General features: G+C 38.3%; 1 protein-coding gene across 1 annotated transcript; it reads right to left on the bottom strand.

Annotated features, from left to right (window-relative positions):
* Nucleotides 1-6460: 6460 nt before the first annotated feature.
* On the bottom strand, nucleotides 6461-19135 carry LOC134539018 (dolichyl-diphosphooligosaccharide--protein glycosyltransferase 48 kDa subunit). The gene is made up of 8 exons (XM_063380685.1): nucleotides 18910-19135; nucleotides 17733-17897; nucleotides 17081-17217; nucleotides 16272-16460; nucleotides 15424-15558; nucleotides 15187-15345; nucleotides 9375-9605; nucleotides 6461-6826 (listed from the first exon to the last, which is right to left on the bottom strand). The coding sequence occupies exons 1-8, from the start codon at nucleotides 19067-19069 to the stop codon at nucleotides 6671-6673; spliced, it is 1332 nt and encodes a 443-aa protein (XP_063236755.1). The 5' UTR covers nucleotides 19070-19135; the 3' UTR covers nucleotides 6461-6670.
* Nucleotides 19136-19412: the final 277 nt, after the last annotated feature.

Below are 19412 nucleotides of genomic sequence, written 5' to 3' on the forward strand. Positions count from 1 at the left end.
ATTTATATGCCATTAAAAAACGTACTATCATCTGTACGACAAAAATAGATTATTGCCATAAAGCCGAGAAAGATATTTTTTTTTTTAAATTTTAAATGTTCGTTATTTTTAGCTGTTTTGAATCTGCATTTTGTTTGCTGTGTATTTATTTGGCAATGTTAGGTAAAAAATATATATATATTTATTTTCGTTAGGCGAATCATAAACTTTATTACGAAATTTAAAAATAGGTCGTTTTCCGAAGGTAGATTAGTTTTCCAATTATTGAAATGATTACACAAAACAAAAAGGTTTTGTAGGAGTAGCTCAGCTGAAAGATAACACATTTTTATAAGTTTCCATCGCGAATGGGTATGGTTATTGAGTCAACACGGCGATGCTGAAGTAATTACGACATGTAGGCAGAGTAGGTATTAAAATCATAGTAAAAAAAGTAGAAAAAATACATTTAATAATTATGCTATTTTCTTTTACGCAATATTTTTGTACGCGGTGACTTCTACAGTCCGCTATATTTTGTTGATATCATCCTTAGGTACAAATAGTTAAATTTTCTCCCCAAAAGGCATTTTTCTAAATAATTATTGGGCAATTATTTAACTTAAGTTTAAAACATCTAGTAAACAATAATAATACTCATCCCTCAAGGTTTATGCACGATGGAATAAAAATTCCCATCAGACCAAGAGTACCAACTGTCCCTCCCTCGTTGATTTATGCCCGGCTGCCAAACTGCTCTAGGTAGAGAAGGGTTCGGCCAGATTGGCCCGGGAGGAACCAGCTCGAATACGTAATTATTCAAAGCCTGTTTAGCAGAATGTCTGTTTTACTAGCACAGGGACTCTTTACATGGGGCTGGCCCGGCTCCGCCTGCGACAGTCTGAAGCTTTGCGCGGCAACGCGAGTATTGTTCACCTACTCCACCACTGACGCACTGTCCTGCACAAACTATATGCAACACTGAAAATCTAACTCTAAACCCATATATATGTACAAACTAAGCGGGAAAGAGAGATGATTGTTCCTTGGTAAAGCGTGCAGTCCTATCATCCTCTCCCCATCCCATGCTAATGTGCCGGTAATTCGCAGTCTATCCTGTCGCTGTCCGCGTGCGCGATTGGCCCGTGCCTGCTGCTTGACCTATTGAGATAACGACACGCTGCCCGACCGAGCTCGCTCCCAGACCAGGACACTGCCCCCAGCAGTGGTGTAGCCAGGATTTGTGTATGGGGGGTGTTAAGAAGCATGACCCCCCCTCCCCCCCGTATCAAAGCAGGGGGTCCGGGGGTCCTCCCCCGGGAAAATTTGGATTTTAAGGTGTAAAATAGTGTTATTTTAGCAGTTTTTGGTACTTTAATTTAAATATTGCAAAGGTAAAATTTTTATTAATTTTAATATGAAATTTGTTTGAGTGATGAATAAGAAATTAATTAAAGATTTGGTGCTAAGGAACCCCTAAACCCCCCTCTCCTGGCCACCAGTAGTCTGGAAAGCCATTGCCGCTCCCCACGTCACAGCGCCGGCGTCCACTTACGCGCTGCCCGCCTCGGCATCCTGCGTGGCACATCTGTCCGCCGTGAAGGCCTGTCGGCGACTTACTCTATGGCCGCTCCAAGCTCCGCTGTAGGTACAGTCTTCCTAAGTTATTGTCTATGTCCTTGGTTTTGAAACTTCGGTAGAGACAATATCTAAATTTAGTTTGCCGTCTTTAATGTCAGCATTATTATGCTATAAAACATCGTTTACCGCGACAAGTGTGAGTACCTGTTAGCTGTCTGTAGCATGAGGAGTGTACTCACCTTTGCAGAACCCATGGAGTGACCGCGCCGTTTCAGGAAAGTTTTCTTCTCAAATATTTTTGGCAGGTGAAATTCACTTCTTTAAAAAAACAGCTTAAGAAACTAACGTAATGTGACCTAAATTTTATATTGTTCGGACTGCAACCTCTAAATTACTTACTTTAATTAAATTAATATTTAAACAAGGTTTTATATTTACAGATTGTGCATTAAATGTCAATTAAAACTTAAGATTTTATTGAACTTGGGTCCTTGGAGGCATTCTCTACTAGTTTCATTTGTGGTAAATTCTTTGTTAGTAAGAGTAAGAAATAGATGGTCTTAAAGGATGAGCTGGCATTTGAATGCCAATTGCGTGGTAATTCTTGAGAGGATGCCAAGGTGGCCATGTTGTGCAAAACATTGCTAACACCCCTTCAAAGTAATGTCCCTTTTGTTAGTGATGATGTAAAAACCTGTAACCCTAATGACGAGTTTAATGTTTGTGCCATTAAGATTCTTTTGTTACAAGAACTGGTTTCCATTCTGAATGACGAAAAGTTTGCAGTAACACTGCCCAGATGCAAAACCCTGTTTGCGACATTTGGACAGACGTGTCCTCCAGTGTTTGCTTCAGTTGCTGTTACCTCAGTTTTCGGAGGTACAAATTGGCTCATTACAGAACATTATAGTAGAAATAAGAAATTGTTTGAAGTCGTTAATAGTTCGGAAACTGAGTTTTCCCTTTTGCGTGACTTGATGCCTGTAACCTCTGTGTTTGAAGTTTGTGACTAACTTTCTGCGCTGGTGTTGCCCACTTCCACATCTCAAAATCCAATCCTTGTACCTGTTCCAGGTCCTTCTAAAGTGAATTTTCACACTGTGCCCAATTTTTCGTATTGTGCTGTTTCCTTGCCTAACCTAGCCAACATAACCTAAACTAAGTCAAACCAATACACGAGTTTGTATCCTCATGTTGTTTTTAGTTCACCGTCAGGTATGCCACAAGCAGTAGAGTAGGCCTACTCCAAATTTTATCTTCCCAATGTTTTTGGCCAGCTTACTCATCCTTTTGAAAAGATGCTAAAAGATTTCCCGGTCACTGATGGTCTACATGTACCAAAATGTTTAGATTTCCTCAAACTTACTGTTAAATTGCGGCAAAACAACACTATTCAAAAAAACACAACTGTCAGAGGTTATTTATTTTTGAATTTTACCGCATGTGCTTTCGTTCTCAGAATGTCGAATTTGCTGACCATCACAGAAATATGCAATCCACTCATTTTTCAGATAATCAGCAGCCTAAATATTTTTCTAATTCATGTAATACAACACAATTTAACTTTAACTATGATAATCGCAAGCCATCCTGGCAAAAACAGCCCAAGACGTCAGGAAATTTGGATAGTTCCCCTCAAGGTACATTTTGCTAATTTTGTAAATGAAACAATCATGTTGTCAGTAATTGCAGAATTTTACAGCAATAAATGCCCTATGCAGGGACTCAAAGTGAGGGGTTTTCCCTGGAAACCTAACAAGTAACTCACAATATAGTGCTCAGTTTCTTCAACAAATCAAATCCACTCTTTGCTTTCAAAAATATTTTGAAATTCAAACTCCCTGGAACATTTAAAACAAGTAACGGAAAGTCAGGACGAAATTCCAACCAGTGTCTTACATCATATGATCTTTGTTAAGAATGTAAAAAGAGTATTGAATAACACCAAACTATAAAGAATCTAGCAGAATATTATTTAGAGAGTAACAATGCATTTTATAAGCTTCTAAATGATTCCATGCACAAAGTTTGGGATAAAATTATGTTAGCGAGTTGGAGAGCCGATTTGAATACTCTTCTGTTCAGAATTAGTGAATCTCTCTGTAGTACACGATACCCTTTTGGTTAGTCCTGATAGAAATTTTTAGCTGGCTGTTGAAAGCATGGTATTACCTTGTGTCCTACTGCAATTTCCTCCCCTACACTCATGTGAATAGTTGTGAATTTAACATTTTTCTTATCAAAATACTTTAAATTTTGTGACGAGTCTGTTGTGTTGTTTATGTCTTCCATTTTTTTAAAAAAAACTAACTCGCTATGGAATTTTTCATTGACATTACCCTTTTATCTAGATTGACCTGTCATTTTCACCATAATTGGTAGTGGGGTTTATCAGTAATACCTCACATTGTGAGCTTGCAAGTCCTTTCTTTAGAACCTTTGGTTTCGGTTAGTTCTTCCCTACATTTTAATTTAACTCTATCTTCAGTACACATTCCCAAATTTAATTATAATCTGCATTTTCTCAACTTAGTTTATTTATTTATTTAGCAAAATGGACACCACATTTTAAATTTTGGTATATATGTTTTTTGTAATTTGTATTTGCCATAAATTTATATGAATTTTCATTGTATGCAATGTCATGACACTATATTATAATAATTGTAACTTCACTGCAACATCAGTGTAGCTAATTTTGTTATTTACGAATTATCTTCAAACTATTTTTATCCAAACTCAAGAATTCTATGGCCAAAGAACTTTACAAAATGTTTTATTGTTAAGAAAACATCTAAATAATAGATTTTTTGTTTGGGTTCATATAATAATCGTTTCTTTGCGGAAGCGCCTTGCACTGTAGGTTGTATCTATGTCCTTCTTGGCAAGGTCAGAACGACCTTCTTGTAACCTCGCCATGATGTAGTTTCTCAGTTTGGTTCACAGTCTTTAATTTCAGCATTATTACGCTATAAAACATTGTTTACCGCCGCAAGTGCGGTCCCTGTTACCGGCCACGCAGTTAACTACGTGAATACATATTAGCTGTCTGGAGTATGGGAAGTGTCCTCACCTTCCATGCATTAGCTAGTTCATGTCATACAATTTTTTTATGGAATTCCAATTTAAAATCACACTAAAAACAGTGTGTACTTTGTGCACGTGTTATAACTTATCACTTAACTAATTCTGCATGCAAATTATTAATAGAAATAAAATAGTAAATAGTCTGTGAATTTTTTATCTTTATTTCATGACAAACAGTACAAAATTGTAATGGTGTTATGTCCAAAAAAACTGCATTAAATCATAAACAAATAAATGTTTTTAATGATCGTACTAGTATTTAATATCAATGACTAAAATACATTATTTAAAAGCACATATACAGTATAATTTTTATTTGTTTGCAGTATTTTTTTTCATCCCGTGAAAATTTAGTTGCATGCTGTGCGTGCATATTAAAGATTCACTCATACTTTAGGCATTATTGCAAAAATATTACTTAAAAAACTAATATTCACACACTCGCACTACTGACAAAAGTGGCACCAGAAAATCTCTTTCACGTGCCGTATAAAGTTAATAATTTATTTTCAAGTGTCGTGTATTTGAATTGTAATTTCGACAAAATTATGTCATTATAAAAAGTATGTGGTTGCATTAGGTTCAGAGTTACATTATTTTTGGGTAAATACAATGTCAATAGTTAATCCATTCATCTGAACAAAAAAAAAAAAAAAGTATTATCGAACAGGACTGCAGGGGCATAATACAGTGAAACCTCTATTTAACAAATCTCAAGGGACCAAAATTTGTTGTGTTTGTTGTAAAGGGGTTTGTTAAATGGAGGTTTTGCACGATATATTTCTAGTCATCATAAAGCTTCACATAAATGGCTAGAACTGTCTTTCTGACTGTTTAATACAATATGAGGAATTAAACATGAAAAAGTACATAGAATACACTTGTTTAATGGCCAACCATTTGATGCTTCGAAATTATCAATTCCCATCCCCAGTGCTTCCTGGCATGCCTTTGTTGATGTTTGATGCCCTAGCCTCCATTAACCAGTCTAAATCATCATTCTTACATACTTTTACACGTTTTCGATTTATCCCCGGTTGAATAATATGGTCGAAAGTGTAGACGCCGGGATGTCGAAACGTTTAGCTATATAATTTTTTTTACAACTTCATCAACTGCATTTAAAATTTCTTATTTTATTTTAACGTCAATCTGTTGCCGCTTTTTAGGATTAGAATTCATTTTGCAGTAGTAACGTGTTGATTTCTGTAACTACGTGTGGAATAAATAAACAACAGTGAAAACTGAAAAAAAATGGGAATTGTACTACACCATAGTTAAAAATATTTGCGTGTGCGCATCTTTAACCATAGAAACGCAAAATATACTAGTTGTTCGTCTTGCCAGAGCGATGGTACGAGAGGTTTCCGCCACTAGCACTAACTGTACCCGCCATTTTGAACAAAGTGTGGCATGTATACACGACGTGTGTTATCCATGATGATTTGTTTATTTATTGTCTTCCGCGATGGTGCATATTATTTTAAGGTTATACGCACGAATTTTTAAGCAGTGAATGAAAAAAAAAAATTAGTAGATGTCTTGTAGGAGATATTTATTTTTGCGTGTTTTTCAAAAGCAGCAGTTCGTTGTAAAGGGAATTTCACTATTTCAGAACAAATAAAATTCGGTATTTAGAGGTTAAAACAGCATTGATCTTATGGCGGTTCGGCGGGACCAAAATTTTATTTCGTTGTATGGGGTTTTTCGTTAAATAGAATATTCGTTAATGGAGGTTTTACTGTATGAATCTTTGACACAAGTAACAACCTATCCTTAAACACGTACACAACAGATAAATAAAACCAGAGGAAACAATTCACAGTGGATCATGTATTTCAACACAACAAATCATACATTGAATGCCCAATACTACACACAACTTTGTGCGAGCACCAGGAATGTTAAAGTTTGTAAGATTTTGCCGAAATAAATCACACCACTGTAGCATATAAAGAATACAAAAAAATACCGCAGTGAATAATTAAAAACTCAAACACGGGGACTCGAGGCGAGTCCGTCGCTAGTCTCCCTTGGCCTTGGTGTCCTCCCGGAAGTGCAGGAAGACGAAGCTGAAGAGGAACACGCCCAGCATCATGCTGAACGCGCTCATGTAGTACGGGTACGCACTCGGGATGAAGCGCTCGTACTCAGTGTGCTTCAGCGGCCGCACCGACACCTGCGACCACACATTCGACTGGGAACTCCCTCTCGGACAAGCCACGTACCCCTTCGCCTCGGGCAATCTTTCTGTTTACTTCGTCGCCTTCACCACTATCGAGCGGTAATTTCTAATTTGTTATATCGCGCAAGACCTCCGGAAAATAATTGTTAATGAACAAAAATAACTTAGTTTGTGAGTTAAATTCTTACAAATGAGCACATACTGTCCATAATTATTTCTGGAAAACATACCAAACCCAAGCATAGTGTACCGTGTTTTATCGCATAATCGTCGCACATTTTAAACTAAAATCAAGTTTGAAAAGTAGGGGTGCGACGTTTAAGCCGAAAAAAAATGCTATGGAAAGTATGTTTGTCAAAAAAAGTTGAGTATGCAAAAGCATGCCAAACAATTAAAATTAATAAGTCATGCAACAAAAACCTTTCTTAAACTTGAAATAGAAAAACAAAATCTGTGACCCGAATGTGAGCACACACCACAAAAGAGTGCGGGACATCAGATGCAGTTAACTCTGCACTCGACAGATCGCGCGTTGCATGCGATCGGTGAGATATCAATATTGATATTCGACTACTTGCGCACGCCCTATACAGGAAGCAACATAACTAAACATGAATGATGCAAACTAACGCTAGCTACATTTTTGTAAGCAGTACACCACAGCGATACAGACAAACAGATGGAGGTTATAACATTTAAAAACATATTTAAAAGAAAATTTACACATCAGTCAACTTCGTATTTCCGTTAACTAAACAATTAAGTGTTAATGTCCGAATAAATATTAGATTTCTACTTTAAAATACATAATTTTATACGGAAAGAATACCTACACAGAGCGCTCGGAATCCAATAGCAGGACCAAAAACATCACGCGACGTTTACGCGAGAGGTTTTTCTATCCAAATTTTGACGTTATTAAAATATTGGTCCGACGATTATGCGATAAAACGTGGTATGTATTGCTACACTTTGTAACATTTCACTTTTCGGCCACAATTCACTACTGTCAAGTGCAGCTGCTGAAGAAAGAAATTACTACAGTAAAACCTCAGTATAACAAACTTGAAGGGATTGATTTCGGGTGTGTTTGTTATAGTGAGGTTTCTTTATAACGAAGTGAATTCTAAACTAAAAGTGATATGTATACAAAAAATAAATTAAAAAGAATTGAATTTACGACGCTAAGGGCCGCTTGCAGAGTAAGAAAGTAAATCCAAGCCAAAACTTTGACCATTAAATGAAATGGAGAAATACTTTATTTTCCATCAAAATGACAACTATGCAAGCCTGTATAATTTTTTTAAACTAAGACAAACATTTTTGCTGCCCTAACCAACACCATAGGCTACAGAATTTTTATTTTTGTGCTAAAATATATTGCATTCTTTTTTAATCCATTATTGTAAACAAAAAATAATTATAAAACCAAAGATGCTAAAATTCGTCGTAATCATCGCATATGGTTTTGTCCATCCATAACCTAATTTGTATGTAAACAAAAGTATATCATCAAAGCTAACCTCCAAACAATAAAATACACTAAGTAGAATTTATTTTACCACAATTAGAAAACAACTCGTAGACTCCCACGAATTTTAGATAAGTAAAACCTCCACAGAATCTAAAATAAATATCGGCATTCATGTCAAAACAAACGAACAAACGAACCATAGATAACGTATTTCCACAGAAACAGATGTACTTTTGTAGGTGGGATTTGTGACAAATTTTCTTGGCGAAGTTCGGAAAATCGATTAATCGAAGTGAATTTTTTTTCCCGCTAGTGGTGGTGCAATGTGTTTGCTTCGAAGTGCGATTCAGTACGTCAATAGTTCTATGGTCAAAGTCAGCCAATATAAGATGCGGGAATATTTGTGTTTGTTTACCGAAACGTAATATTAACGAAGCAAATTGTATAAATATGAAAATTCTAAGGAAATTTTTTGAAAATTTTTAATTGTTATATGGCGTTTTGGTGGGACCAAACAACTGATTCGTTATAATGAGGATTTCGTTATAAAGGAGTTCGTTGTAAGAGGTTTTTCTGTACATTCCAAGATATAAAAAACATTTTGGTATTGAAACTAGTATCATGTGTAGGGGCAGGCAATTTTCGCGAAAAAACCCGAACGTCTATTAGACTGCAACAAGGTATACCCGCACCAGCGGTTTCTTCCCTGTGATTGGCGGCCGTCTGCGAGAGGTCGTCACCTTGTTTTACCGAGCCACTCAGGACGCGTTTGATTCCGCACTGACTTCATGTGATTGGTGTTGTCACAATCGACATGTACCTGAAAGAAACTCGCCCAGTCACGAAACACATACAATGCTACAGTGTTTTAACTTTCAGCTGGTCTGGGAATTTTTTCGCGAAATATGTATGGCCCTAGTCATGTGTTGTAAATCTGTGACGATAACGTGAGGCAAAAACGTCACTAATAACGTTACAAACTCCTAAATTTTCGTCACTTTTTTGTGGATTCTACTCTTCACTGTTTTTTCTGGGGTCCCTAATGATCACAGCAGGTAGATGGCATACCTGGGTGGTGCTGAAGAGGCGGGTGTAGCCTATCCTGTTGTAGTCGACCTTGAACTGGTAGACGCCGTACACGTCCGGGATCTTGAAGCGCGCCTCGTACTTGCCGCCCGGCTTGCGCTGCAGCGTCGTGCGCACGAACGGGTCGATGCGCACAAACTCCAACTGCACGTCGTCAGCGCTGTACGGCACCCACTTGCCGCCCGACAGCATCTCTATCTCGACGGTGTACACCTGCGCAGAGGACCACCAGCCTGGCTCGCGCAAGGCCGCGACTCCAACGCATCACACCAGCCGGTCAGATCACCCAAGTAAAAAGATTCTCCAATTTTTTTAGACAGCCGCAACATGTACTTTCTCTGTATCCATGCCACCAAAATCTCTTCTGTTACTACACTGTTAGAAATTAAAGACAAATTTTTATGGACTTTCTGATGAGGAATTCAACTCAAGTATCTGAATCTTTGTTGAAACTACGCCGTACTTGGAGTTTCTATTTACGAGTTTCGTTCCAAACGAATGTGGGCAAAATAAATGTGTTCTTACTTCAGACCTAACCAAGTTTTGAAGCTTTCGTTAATATACCTTTGGATTCGTGTCAAAAGTAAGTTAAATCGTTGCCCGTAAATTCAAGTTTATGAAGATGCCTGGATAATTTGTAACCAGCATTCTTCGTAGATTGCGGCGATTTTTAACAGTGTAACCCTGCCCAAAACTTGATAGAGAAAATCAAAATATTTTATTCACAAATTCAACACGAAGTCTTAAAAATAAAGGCATTTAAGAAAGAAAAGAAAGAAAGAAAAAACACTGAAATGTAAAACCAAATTATGGCAGTCACTATTACAACTCTATTGCTGAAACAAGAAAACCTAAATAAAACAGCAGCTGGGCGAGAGCGGTGGTAGGGTGCAGGTTCGGGACACGCCTTGTGATTGGCCGCTTGGTTTAGTTAGTCGCTGTGGCCGCGCAGTGTGTCGTACAGCGGTAAAATCCCCTGTAAAGAGCAGCGGTCTGCCGACCCCTGGTCTAACCAACGCAGACTCTGCGCTACTTCGTTCAGTGTGTTCGGTAATCTGGCACTGATTTCAGCCGAACTTATACAGCGGGTCTGCAAGCATTAGCACCTCTGGTTTAACAAATTATCATTGTGATATAAGTGTCCTCATGCAACCACATTAAAACTTAATAATGTAGCGGGCTTGAATTATTTAGTTAATTTTCTAACCGTTTTTCACTCTGGAACTAGTTTCTTGTGGGCACAGGTTGGGTCACTTTGATGCTCGGGTGTGGGCCTTTGCTGAGCTGGAAAGAATGATGGGTCGTGCTAACGTGGCATGATGAAGCCACAGTGTGGCCAGCAGTGCCAGGTTAACATGTACACCAGCCCCTCAAAGTAACGCTGTTCGATTAGCGCTGTTTTGGAGTAAAGACGCCAATTAATTAGGACATTATTTGAAGTAGCGCGGTCATATATTCTAAGTAGCGCTCTTTCTCGTCCACATAATTTATTTTATTTTCATACGTGCACAATGTAACAAACAAAATGCAACAAATTAAAAATAAGACGGCACTTGTGTAACATAAACATTATGACGAAAAAAAAAAAATTACCTTTTTATGTAATGGTTATTCACTTCCATCGCATATTTTTAAAGCCTAATTAAAATTGCACAGTAAATAATATTTCGTAAATACATTTTCCGATGCCAACGTGTGTGTTTAGCTAATGTTTATACATACTACGCCGTCTTGCAACTCAGTAGCAGCTCTAGTGAGAAATGTCGGAAGCTTTCGGTGCTAGTTCACATCTTGCATGACAGGCTGCGCTGACTCCTAGTCGTGCGTACACAAAGTTACATTTTTTTTTAGAATCGATTTCAATATAAACTAATTACGCTATTGTTTTAAGATAGCATTTTGTTAATAGAAACGTAAAATTTTTTCTTCTCTATTCTGAAACATTCAAACAGAGTTTATGTTAAAAATACTATTATTTTTAACTAAAAATGTGACGTATACACATGCTTCGTAAGGGAATATGAGGTTAATACGCTATGTACAGTTCAATTATGCCGCCTGTGATTTAAATATAGTTTTATTTTAGGTTATTTGAACTTTAAATGCAATTTATACATTTATATATTTCGTAAATTGTATTTAGATGTGTTAACAGTACATAAATACGTACATTTAAACGAAATAAATGTCATATAAGGAATAGTAAACAAACGGATTTCAGTGGCTGGAGAACCAATTATTATGAATAACATGCACTCTTATGGCAAAAACGTATTTGATTAGCGCTGTTTTGATTAGTGCTCTATTTTCCTGGAACGAATTAGAGCGTTACTTCGAGGGGCTGGTGTACTTTTTTTTTACATTCTTAATAGGCAAAGTTACCCATTAAAATTTTTTTGCCACACAATACCGCTCCAGCTACATAATGAGATGTGAAGCAGATGTGCTACCAAGGGGCTTAGTGACTTGTTTGTAGACGGATTATAGTAGAGTGAGTGGGGTGCTGTTAAGTCATATTAAACATATAAACACCATTCATGAAGATACACTAGTGTGACTGGAAATAGTGTCAGGATTAACTCTTTGAAGGGCAGAAATTTTGATCGAAAAAATACCTGTGAAGGGCGGAAATGGCGAGCAAAAAAATACCTGACAGGGGCAGAGAAAAAAAAATTCACGAATTAATTTCAACTGACTTATATTTAAATATTTATTACTTTTTATGTATACTACTGTGAAACATTCTTAAAATAACTTGTAAACAATCATAATCTATGATCATGAAAAGTGGTTAGACAACTAACCACAGCCCCACTAGGCAATCAAATGTAACAAACAGTACAGTAATGTTTTGTTTATAACCAACACTTTTCCAAGTAACTTTATCCTTCCATAACAGTTAAGCTATTTACTGTGATAACTTCTAAAACATTCCTTTCCTGCTCTAAGGCATAGGGGCACTTTACATACAGTGCACATCCACACAGTACGAACTGGTTTCTTCCTAGAACTGCAGACTGCACATCTCCTTGATGTTGAATGAACCGGTTGGTGCCCGCTGCTTTCATGGCGAATACTCTTGTCTACAAATGGTTTATGTGTCTTGATTGCGACTGGAGACATTCCTTTGCTTCCAGATGGAGTGGATGCTATCACAGCAACTATTCTTGGAGCTAGCAACCCTTTGTAAACCTCCCGACGAAAATCTTTGTTTGTAAATTGTTCTACAGGAAGTTCCTTGTGCATTATAAATGCGTTCGTAACACAACAGTCGATGAAATGAAAAAACAACCTCATCCACCACTTCTTACTTTTCCTGTTGATCGCATAATCTGATTTGAGTCTATCAAAGTTATCGACAAAATTCATGTGTGAGTTGTAGTCTTTCAAAACCTGAGGGCACTTGATGGTTGTTACAGTTCCATCTTTCATTTTGCGGTTGACAGAAGAAACATCCAGTGGATCATGGCATGTTGAAATCAAGTTCACTGCCTTGTTGTCCTTCCATCTGTACACAGCCACTCCATCTTCACTAACACGACAATCAAATTCACCCCTTTCAAGTTGTTTCTCATCCTTCAGTGCAGGTAGGTGTTTTCTTCTAGGGTTTATTGTTCCACACGCATATATTTCACTTTTTGACTTCAGGTTGCTGAACAGATCATAAGAAGAAAAATAATTGTCCATGAAAACAATGTGATGACAACCTTCGAGACCACTTAACAAATTTTGAACAACTTTTGCACCTAACCCTACTTCTGTTGCCCCTAATGTCTTTCCTGTGTAAATGTCAAACTTCAAATTGTAGGATGACTCATCGCACAACATCCATGACTTATAGCCCCGTTTTATAGGCTTATCTCGCATATACTGCTTGAGGGACGACCGCCCCTTGAACTTTACCATCGACTCATCAACTGCCAGTTTCTGGTGAGGTTGGTAACATTCAAAAAATTTTTTCGAAAGATGATCCAGCAAAGGCCGAAGCTTGTATAATTTGTCATAGCTTACACTATTTCTGTCTGGAGCTACGGTGTTGTCATTTAGATGCAGATGGCTCAAAAGGAAGCTAAATCTTTTCACAGTCATTAGTTTAGAAATGTAATTCTCACCGAGGTCAGGTTCAGAACTCCAATAGTCTCTATAGCTTGGTTTTTTGGTTATGCCCATGTATAAATTTATCCCAATAAATGTCCTGATTTCACATGCATCAGTAGGGACAAATTGTTTTCCTGTTTGGGTAGCATAAAGGTTTGTCTGAAATACAATATGGTTGATAAGCGTTTCATCAAAATACTCACAAAAGAGGTCCAATGGCTTGATATTTGCTTTGTTCTTTATTCTTGCTGCTACACCACTTTCTTTTGTGAAGGGAGGCACTGGAAGAACACGAGTATCTTGGGTCCATGTAACTGCGAAGCTGGATGAAGCTGTACGAGAGAGTACTTTAGAAACATTTGGCACATCACTGTCACTTTGTTCAGATTCACTGCTGCTTGACACTGTGTTGAAAACTTTTTCTTTGTTCAAATTCTTATTTATGTAAGTAGGATCAGATGAACTGTCATCGGAGTCTATGACACTATCTTCTTCTGAAGGTATTTCTTCAAACAGTAAACGGTAAATTTCATCCTCCGATAAACCTTTTTGCCGAGGCATATTAGATCTGTTATTTATGCTGAAGTTCTGGGAGGGCAGTGGTTAGCAGCACTAACCACATGCAAATACGCTGTCTGGAATAGAAACGAACATTTGTAAGTGCCCAAATACTATTAAAACATTTATATAAACACATTAAATATAAAAGCAAACACTTACCACACATATAATAGTAAAATTCCTAGTAAAAAGCACTATAATACGTAGCAACGCAAGAAACAATGGCGAGTCTGAGTAAAGTGGTGGCTCGAGTAATAAACAGGACATATAAATGTGGCGCGGTACTGTTCCTGCCATCTGTTGGGTCGCAGGACAACTACAACGTGTGGTTAGAGAGAATCGCCGCGACCCGTAAAAGGGAGCACACGAAAATAATGTGGTTAGAGGAAGTAACCACCGCCCACATAACGACTTTATTTTTGTGGTTAGCTACAGTAACCACCACCCATAAAACAGTATCATATTGGTGGTTAGTTGAGGTGACCCGCACCCTTCAAAGAGTTAACCTAAAACAGAGGTCAGAGTTTTAAGAAACAGAACCAAACCAAGAACTAAGGGGAAGAGGGAGCTGAGTCAAAACACTGATAATGCACAAATATAAAAAATTCACGGCAGACTTTTTTTTTTTTAAATCTATGACGAGGCTCTAATTTAAATCATGCCTTAAGAGGCCACTCCAGTGTTTCAGGGGCACTACGCAACCCGCGTTAACCTCATAAGATTCAATGTTATTTTCATTTTGCTTATAACTAATTAACTAATATAGATTTTGAAATGATGCTTGCTTGATATGTAAGACAACGATGCTCTTATCAAAGCCCCTTTCTTCAAAAACGTGCATAAATTATGGTTTTATACTAATCTTTACTAATATGCATAAGTGTGTTGTCTAGGTTTGAACCATAATTTATGCACGTTTTTGAAGAAAGGGGCTTTGATAAGAGCATCGTCGTCTTACACATCAAACAAGCATCATTTCGAAATCTATATTAGTTAATAAGTTATAAGCAAAATGAAAATAACATTTAATCTTATGAGGTTAACACGGGTTGCGTGGTGCCCCTGAAACACTGGAGTGGCCTCTTAATTCCCTTGATTGTTACTTAAAATCCCTCGTAAGTGCAGGACAACTCACCACGTCCTCCATGATGGTGTAGGCCTGGGGCGGGGCGGCTTCCCCCGCCCGGTGGTGCGACACGGACCTGACGCGCAGCACGCCGTGCTCCTTGAAGACCCACTGGCTGAGAGCGGTCGCCACCGGCTGGTTGCCCGACACCCCGTGCCGCTTGCCGCCCTGCAAGCACGGCCGCCGTCACCCTGTGCTCCCCCCACGGCCCCCCCCCCGAGATCCCCCAGACACACCCGGGCTCACCAGGGCCTTCTGCACGGGCGACGTGAAGGCCTCGTCCGAGAAGAAGTAGAGCGAGCCGGAGAACACGACGCGGGCGTTGTTCCGGGCCTGCAGCGCGGCTATCAGCAGCGTGTTCTTGCCGACCGCGTGCGGGAACTGGAACACGCGTCACTCCGGCTGCAATATTCCTCGTGAAACGCACACATACAACATGAAATGTGAAAAACTCATAAACCGAATTTTACACCCCACTACCTGCAACATTCATCGGGATAATTTGAAGTGTTTGTAAATGCGCAACTGAACAGCCGTAGCCTCAGCCGGGCACGATCGCGACGCGTCACGACATGAAGCCACGAAATTTAATTACAACAGTATAATAATGAACAAAAATGATTTCAATGATGCTTGAAATAACTATACACAAGTTTGCACCACACTACAAATAATGAATTCCAGCAAACATCTCCACAACAGCTGATAATATAAGTTAGTTTCAAAAACCCAACATACCAGTAGCAGTAAAAAAAAATTATTACGAAAATTAACCGTTGAAGAATACAAAAATAATTTCAACAGCACTTCAGTTGAAACACTGTACAATTATAATGTAAGCAAAATGGCAATATATATTTAGTTGAACTTGATGTAAGTTTTTGGACATACGCTTGGCAATGGCGTATGTCCAAAAACTTACATCAAGTCATGCACTCCCATTGCACAAATCTTTCAAAGATAATAGTTAGTTGAACGTATATCCTAAAAAGTTTCAAGTTTTCTATTGAACTACACGAGGCTTGTCTGTATTCGAAGCAGTCTCGCACCACCGAGGTCATCTCGGTTGTGGACCCGGGGGAAGGGACGCTCACCTCCTTGACGGGCTCGTCCGGGACGTAGGAGTAGGCGGAGCTGTCAGCCGTCAGCACCTGCAGCACCAGGGGGTTGTCCCGGTCCGCCACCAGGCCCGTGCCCTGGTACAGCAGCGGGGGCACAGTCCTGGGCCCCGCTATTACCGGCGCGTCTATCAGCTGGGACGGCTCCGCCACTATCAGCGTGTGCTGCGACCAGGGTCATCGGGGTACTCTCAACGTCCAGCCCGACTTTCGAGCTCGAAAAAATTTAGAGTACTTCACCGTTTGCACTAGGAATATAATGAAACACTCGTGAAACAGATTTAATACAAATCTCGAGTAAATAGGATTACGTACCTGGTAATCGTGAAGCTAGTACAATACAGTTCAGTAGAAAATGTGATTAGTTCCTGCAGAACTGATTAAAAAGGTATTTGTTACAATTTTAAGTACAATCTAAGTACTTACGTATTTCACAACACATGAAACAATTATTTTCCTGCCGTTTCATTACTATACATACTATATTTATGATTTTTATTCTTGCTTGGACATATATTTGTGTTCATTTACCGCATTGTCATCATAATTTTGTTTACTTTGATCTATACAAAAACAGAACAAAATATAACGATTATGCAAACACCATAGGCCTACTCTAAATTTTGTAGAACTCGCTACAGTAACAACAATAGTAGTGAAATCTCTTTTTCAAAAACATAATTGGCATGAAAATGAAACCACAGAGACTTGTCTCCAGCGATACTGAGTCCGAACGAGGGCGCGACATGCAAAACGTAACGCTGCTCTCCGGGTTCGGAGCTCACCTTGCCCAGGTCGCTGACGTCGTAGTTGAGATGGTCGATGACAGACGCCCCCTCCTCGTCCACCTCGAAGCCCACCTCCGAGGCCAGCTCCCGCAGAATGTCCCCGGAGCTGGAGCTCCCGGCCACCAGCACGTTGCCTGCGCACGCACAAGCCTGCCGTCACACGGCATCCCGCGGCCGTCCAGTGGGGCGGATCCTAGGTACTAGGTACCGGGCGACATCTCGGGGGACAGACGTGAACCCGGTCCGAGGACATCATCGTGACTGAGGGTCGGCATCAAGTCTCCTCAACACAAGTCAACGCTTGGAGACCCGAGGACTATCAACAACTTAAAACACCTTTCAAGACAATTACATCAACATTTAAAATATCTGTCAAAAGGAATTCAATCTTAAATAAGAATAAGTTTTCCAGAATACAGATCTGTGATGAAATATCTGAGTATTTCATTAAAAAAAAAAAAGTAAAATGTAATAGAACAAGCATAACAAAATAATATAATCTCAATTTTTTTTGAAGCAATTTCTTTTAGATGGAATTAAATAGCAAAGTTGGAAACAAACACCATATTTGCATTGCATGCATAAATCATAAATCCTGTGATGGTGGCTTATTCTCAGAACTTCATTAAGTATTAAGTATAAATATCACCTCCTCCATCGATGAACTCAGTTATGGTTTCCACGCTGACGGCTCCTCCGAACTCTTCCACAGACGGGGCGAAAATTACGAGATGCTCGTACAGGAACTCTCCGTACTTTGAGAGCAACAGATTGGCATCGTCAGCAGACTTGAAAGTAAGCGTGTATCCTCGTTCTAAAACATTAAGTAGAAGAAGTATGTCAACAAACTTATCATTCTGATGATGCCACACACAAAATATTATTACGAAATTAAACTAACATTATTACTCACAGCATGAAAACACTTGTTGTAAATGGAAACTAACTGGAAAAAAAATATGTATGTTATTATTCTTAATAGTTATTATTGCTGCTAATGGGTAAAAACCCCGGTGGCAAGAATTACCTCTACTTTCCTATTACTCTTCTCTCCTGAACTCAGCCACACTATAGCCAATACATACTCCTAATCCAACACATTCCAACACCCTATCGTTCTTTTAACCATAGCATTTTTTACCCCTTTCTGTATTTCTTCATTCCTTAAAGACCTTGATGTTCTACGTCCTACTTCTAAGCTCCCCATCGCAAGATTGTTGTCAGGTGTCCTTTCAAAGATAGTTTTTTTACGATCGCTGATGTTCAAGATAATGATAGATGACTGCGGCGAGGAACAAAATGCAGGAGGGAATTGAACACCACCATTCACAGGATATAGGTTCTTGCAATATTATTAGGATAAAACAATACCATTTTTTTTTTAAGTTTTTTTTTTTTGGTAGTTCTAAAACAGTCTCTCTCTTATAAAAAAAAATTTACATATTTTTCTTTCTTTCAGAAAAGTTATTCTATAATTCCATTAATGGTATTGTGATTCTTAAGGTAGTTTACCAGTAGTACACAGTTTCATTAAGTAGTTAGGTTGTAACATCGTGAGAAAAATTGATTAGCTACATTAAAAATACAATGTGACATTGTGTTAACAGTAAGTTATACGAAAAAAAAAATCAAAATAATCATTTAGAAAAATTATAAGTGTGATGTAGGGTCAGATACAGAAATACATAAAGTTTTCAAACAAAGAAAAACTGTGTATAACATAATCGTACGTACAGGTAAAACTTAAAAATTAGTACACGTCACCGGCTACACGTACTCAAGTGGTAAGCAGACAAATGACCGTCTAATTACGTTTTATTACCTACCTTGTAATGATTTGAAGAACATAGAATGAGTTTCTCTGATGGCTAGGTTGTCTAACAAAACTAAAGTATTGCCACCAGCGTTAATTAATAAAACATTATTTAATATTAAAGTTACCACACTCCATGATACACACCACAACGTTTCCATTTTGAAATGCATAGAATTGGAGCAAAGGGAGACCTAAGATTCACATCAAGTTCTGCCATTCCCGATTACATCCGAATATTCACCTTCGGCCAACTTCGGGATTTGTTTTTATTTTTGTGCAGGAAAATTAATTCCAATATTAAAAATGGTCGGTTAGGTTAACTACATTAAAACACTTTAAAACACTATGGATGGTTAGTTAGGTTATTATAGCTATATTAAAATTAACAGAGAAATATAAATATATATATAAATAGACCCGAGGTTGGCCGAAGGTGAATATTCGGGTGTGTTCGAGCAGAGTAAGAACTTGATGGACATATTAGGCTTCCTTAAAAACCCATTAGTACATTTA

The sequence above is a fragment of the Bacillus rossius genome, chromosome 14 (genome assembly GCF_032445375.1).
Source record: "Bacillus rossius redtenbacheri isolate Brsri chromosome 14, Brsri_v3, whole genome shotgun sequence".
Classification (NCBI taxonomy): domain Eukaryota; kingdom Metazoa; phylum Arthropoda; class Insecta; order Phasmatodea; family Bacillidae; genus Bacillus; species Bacillus rossius.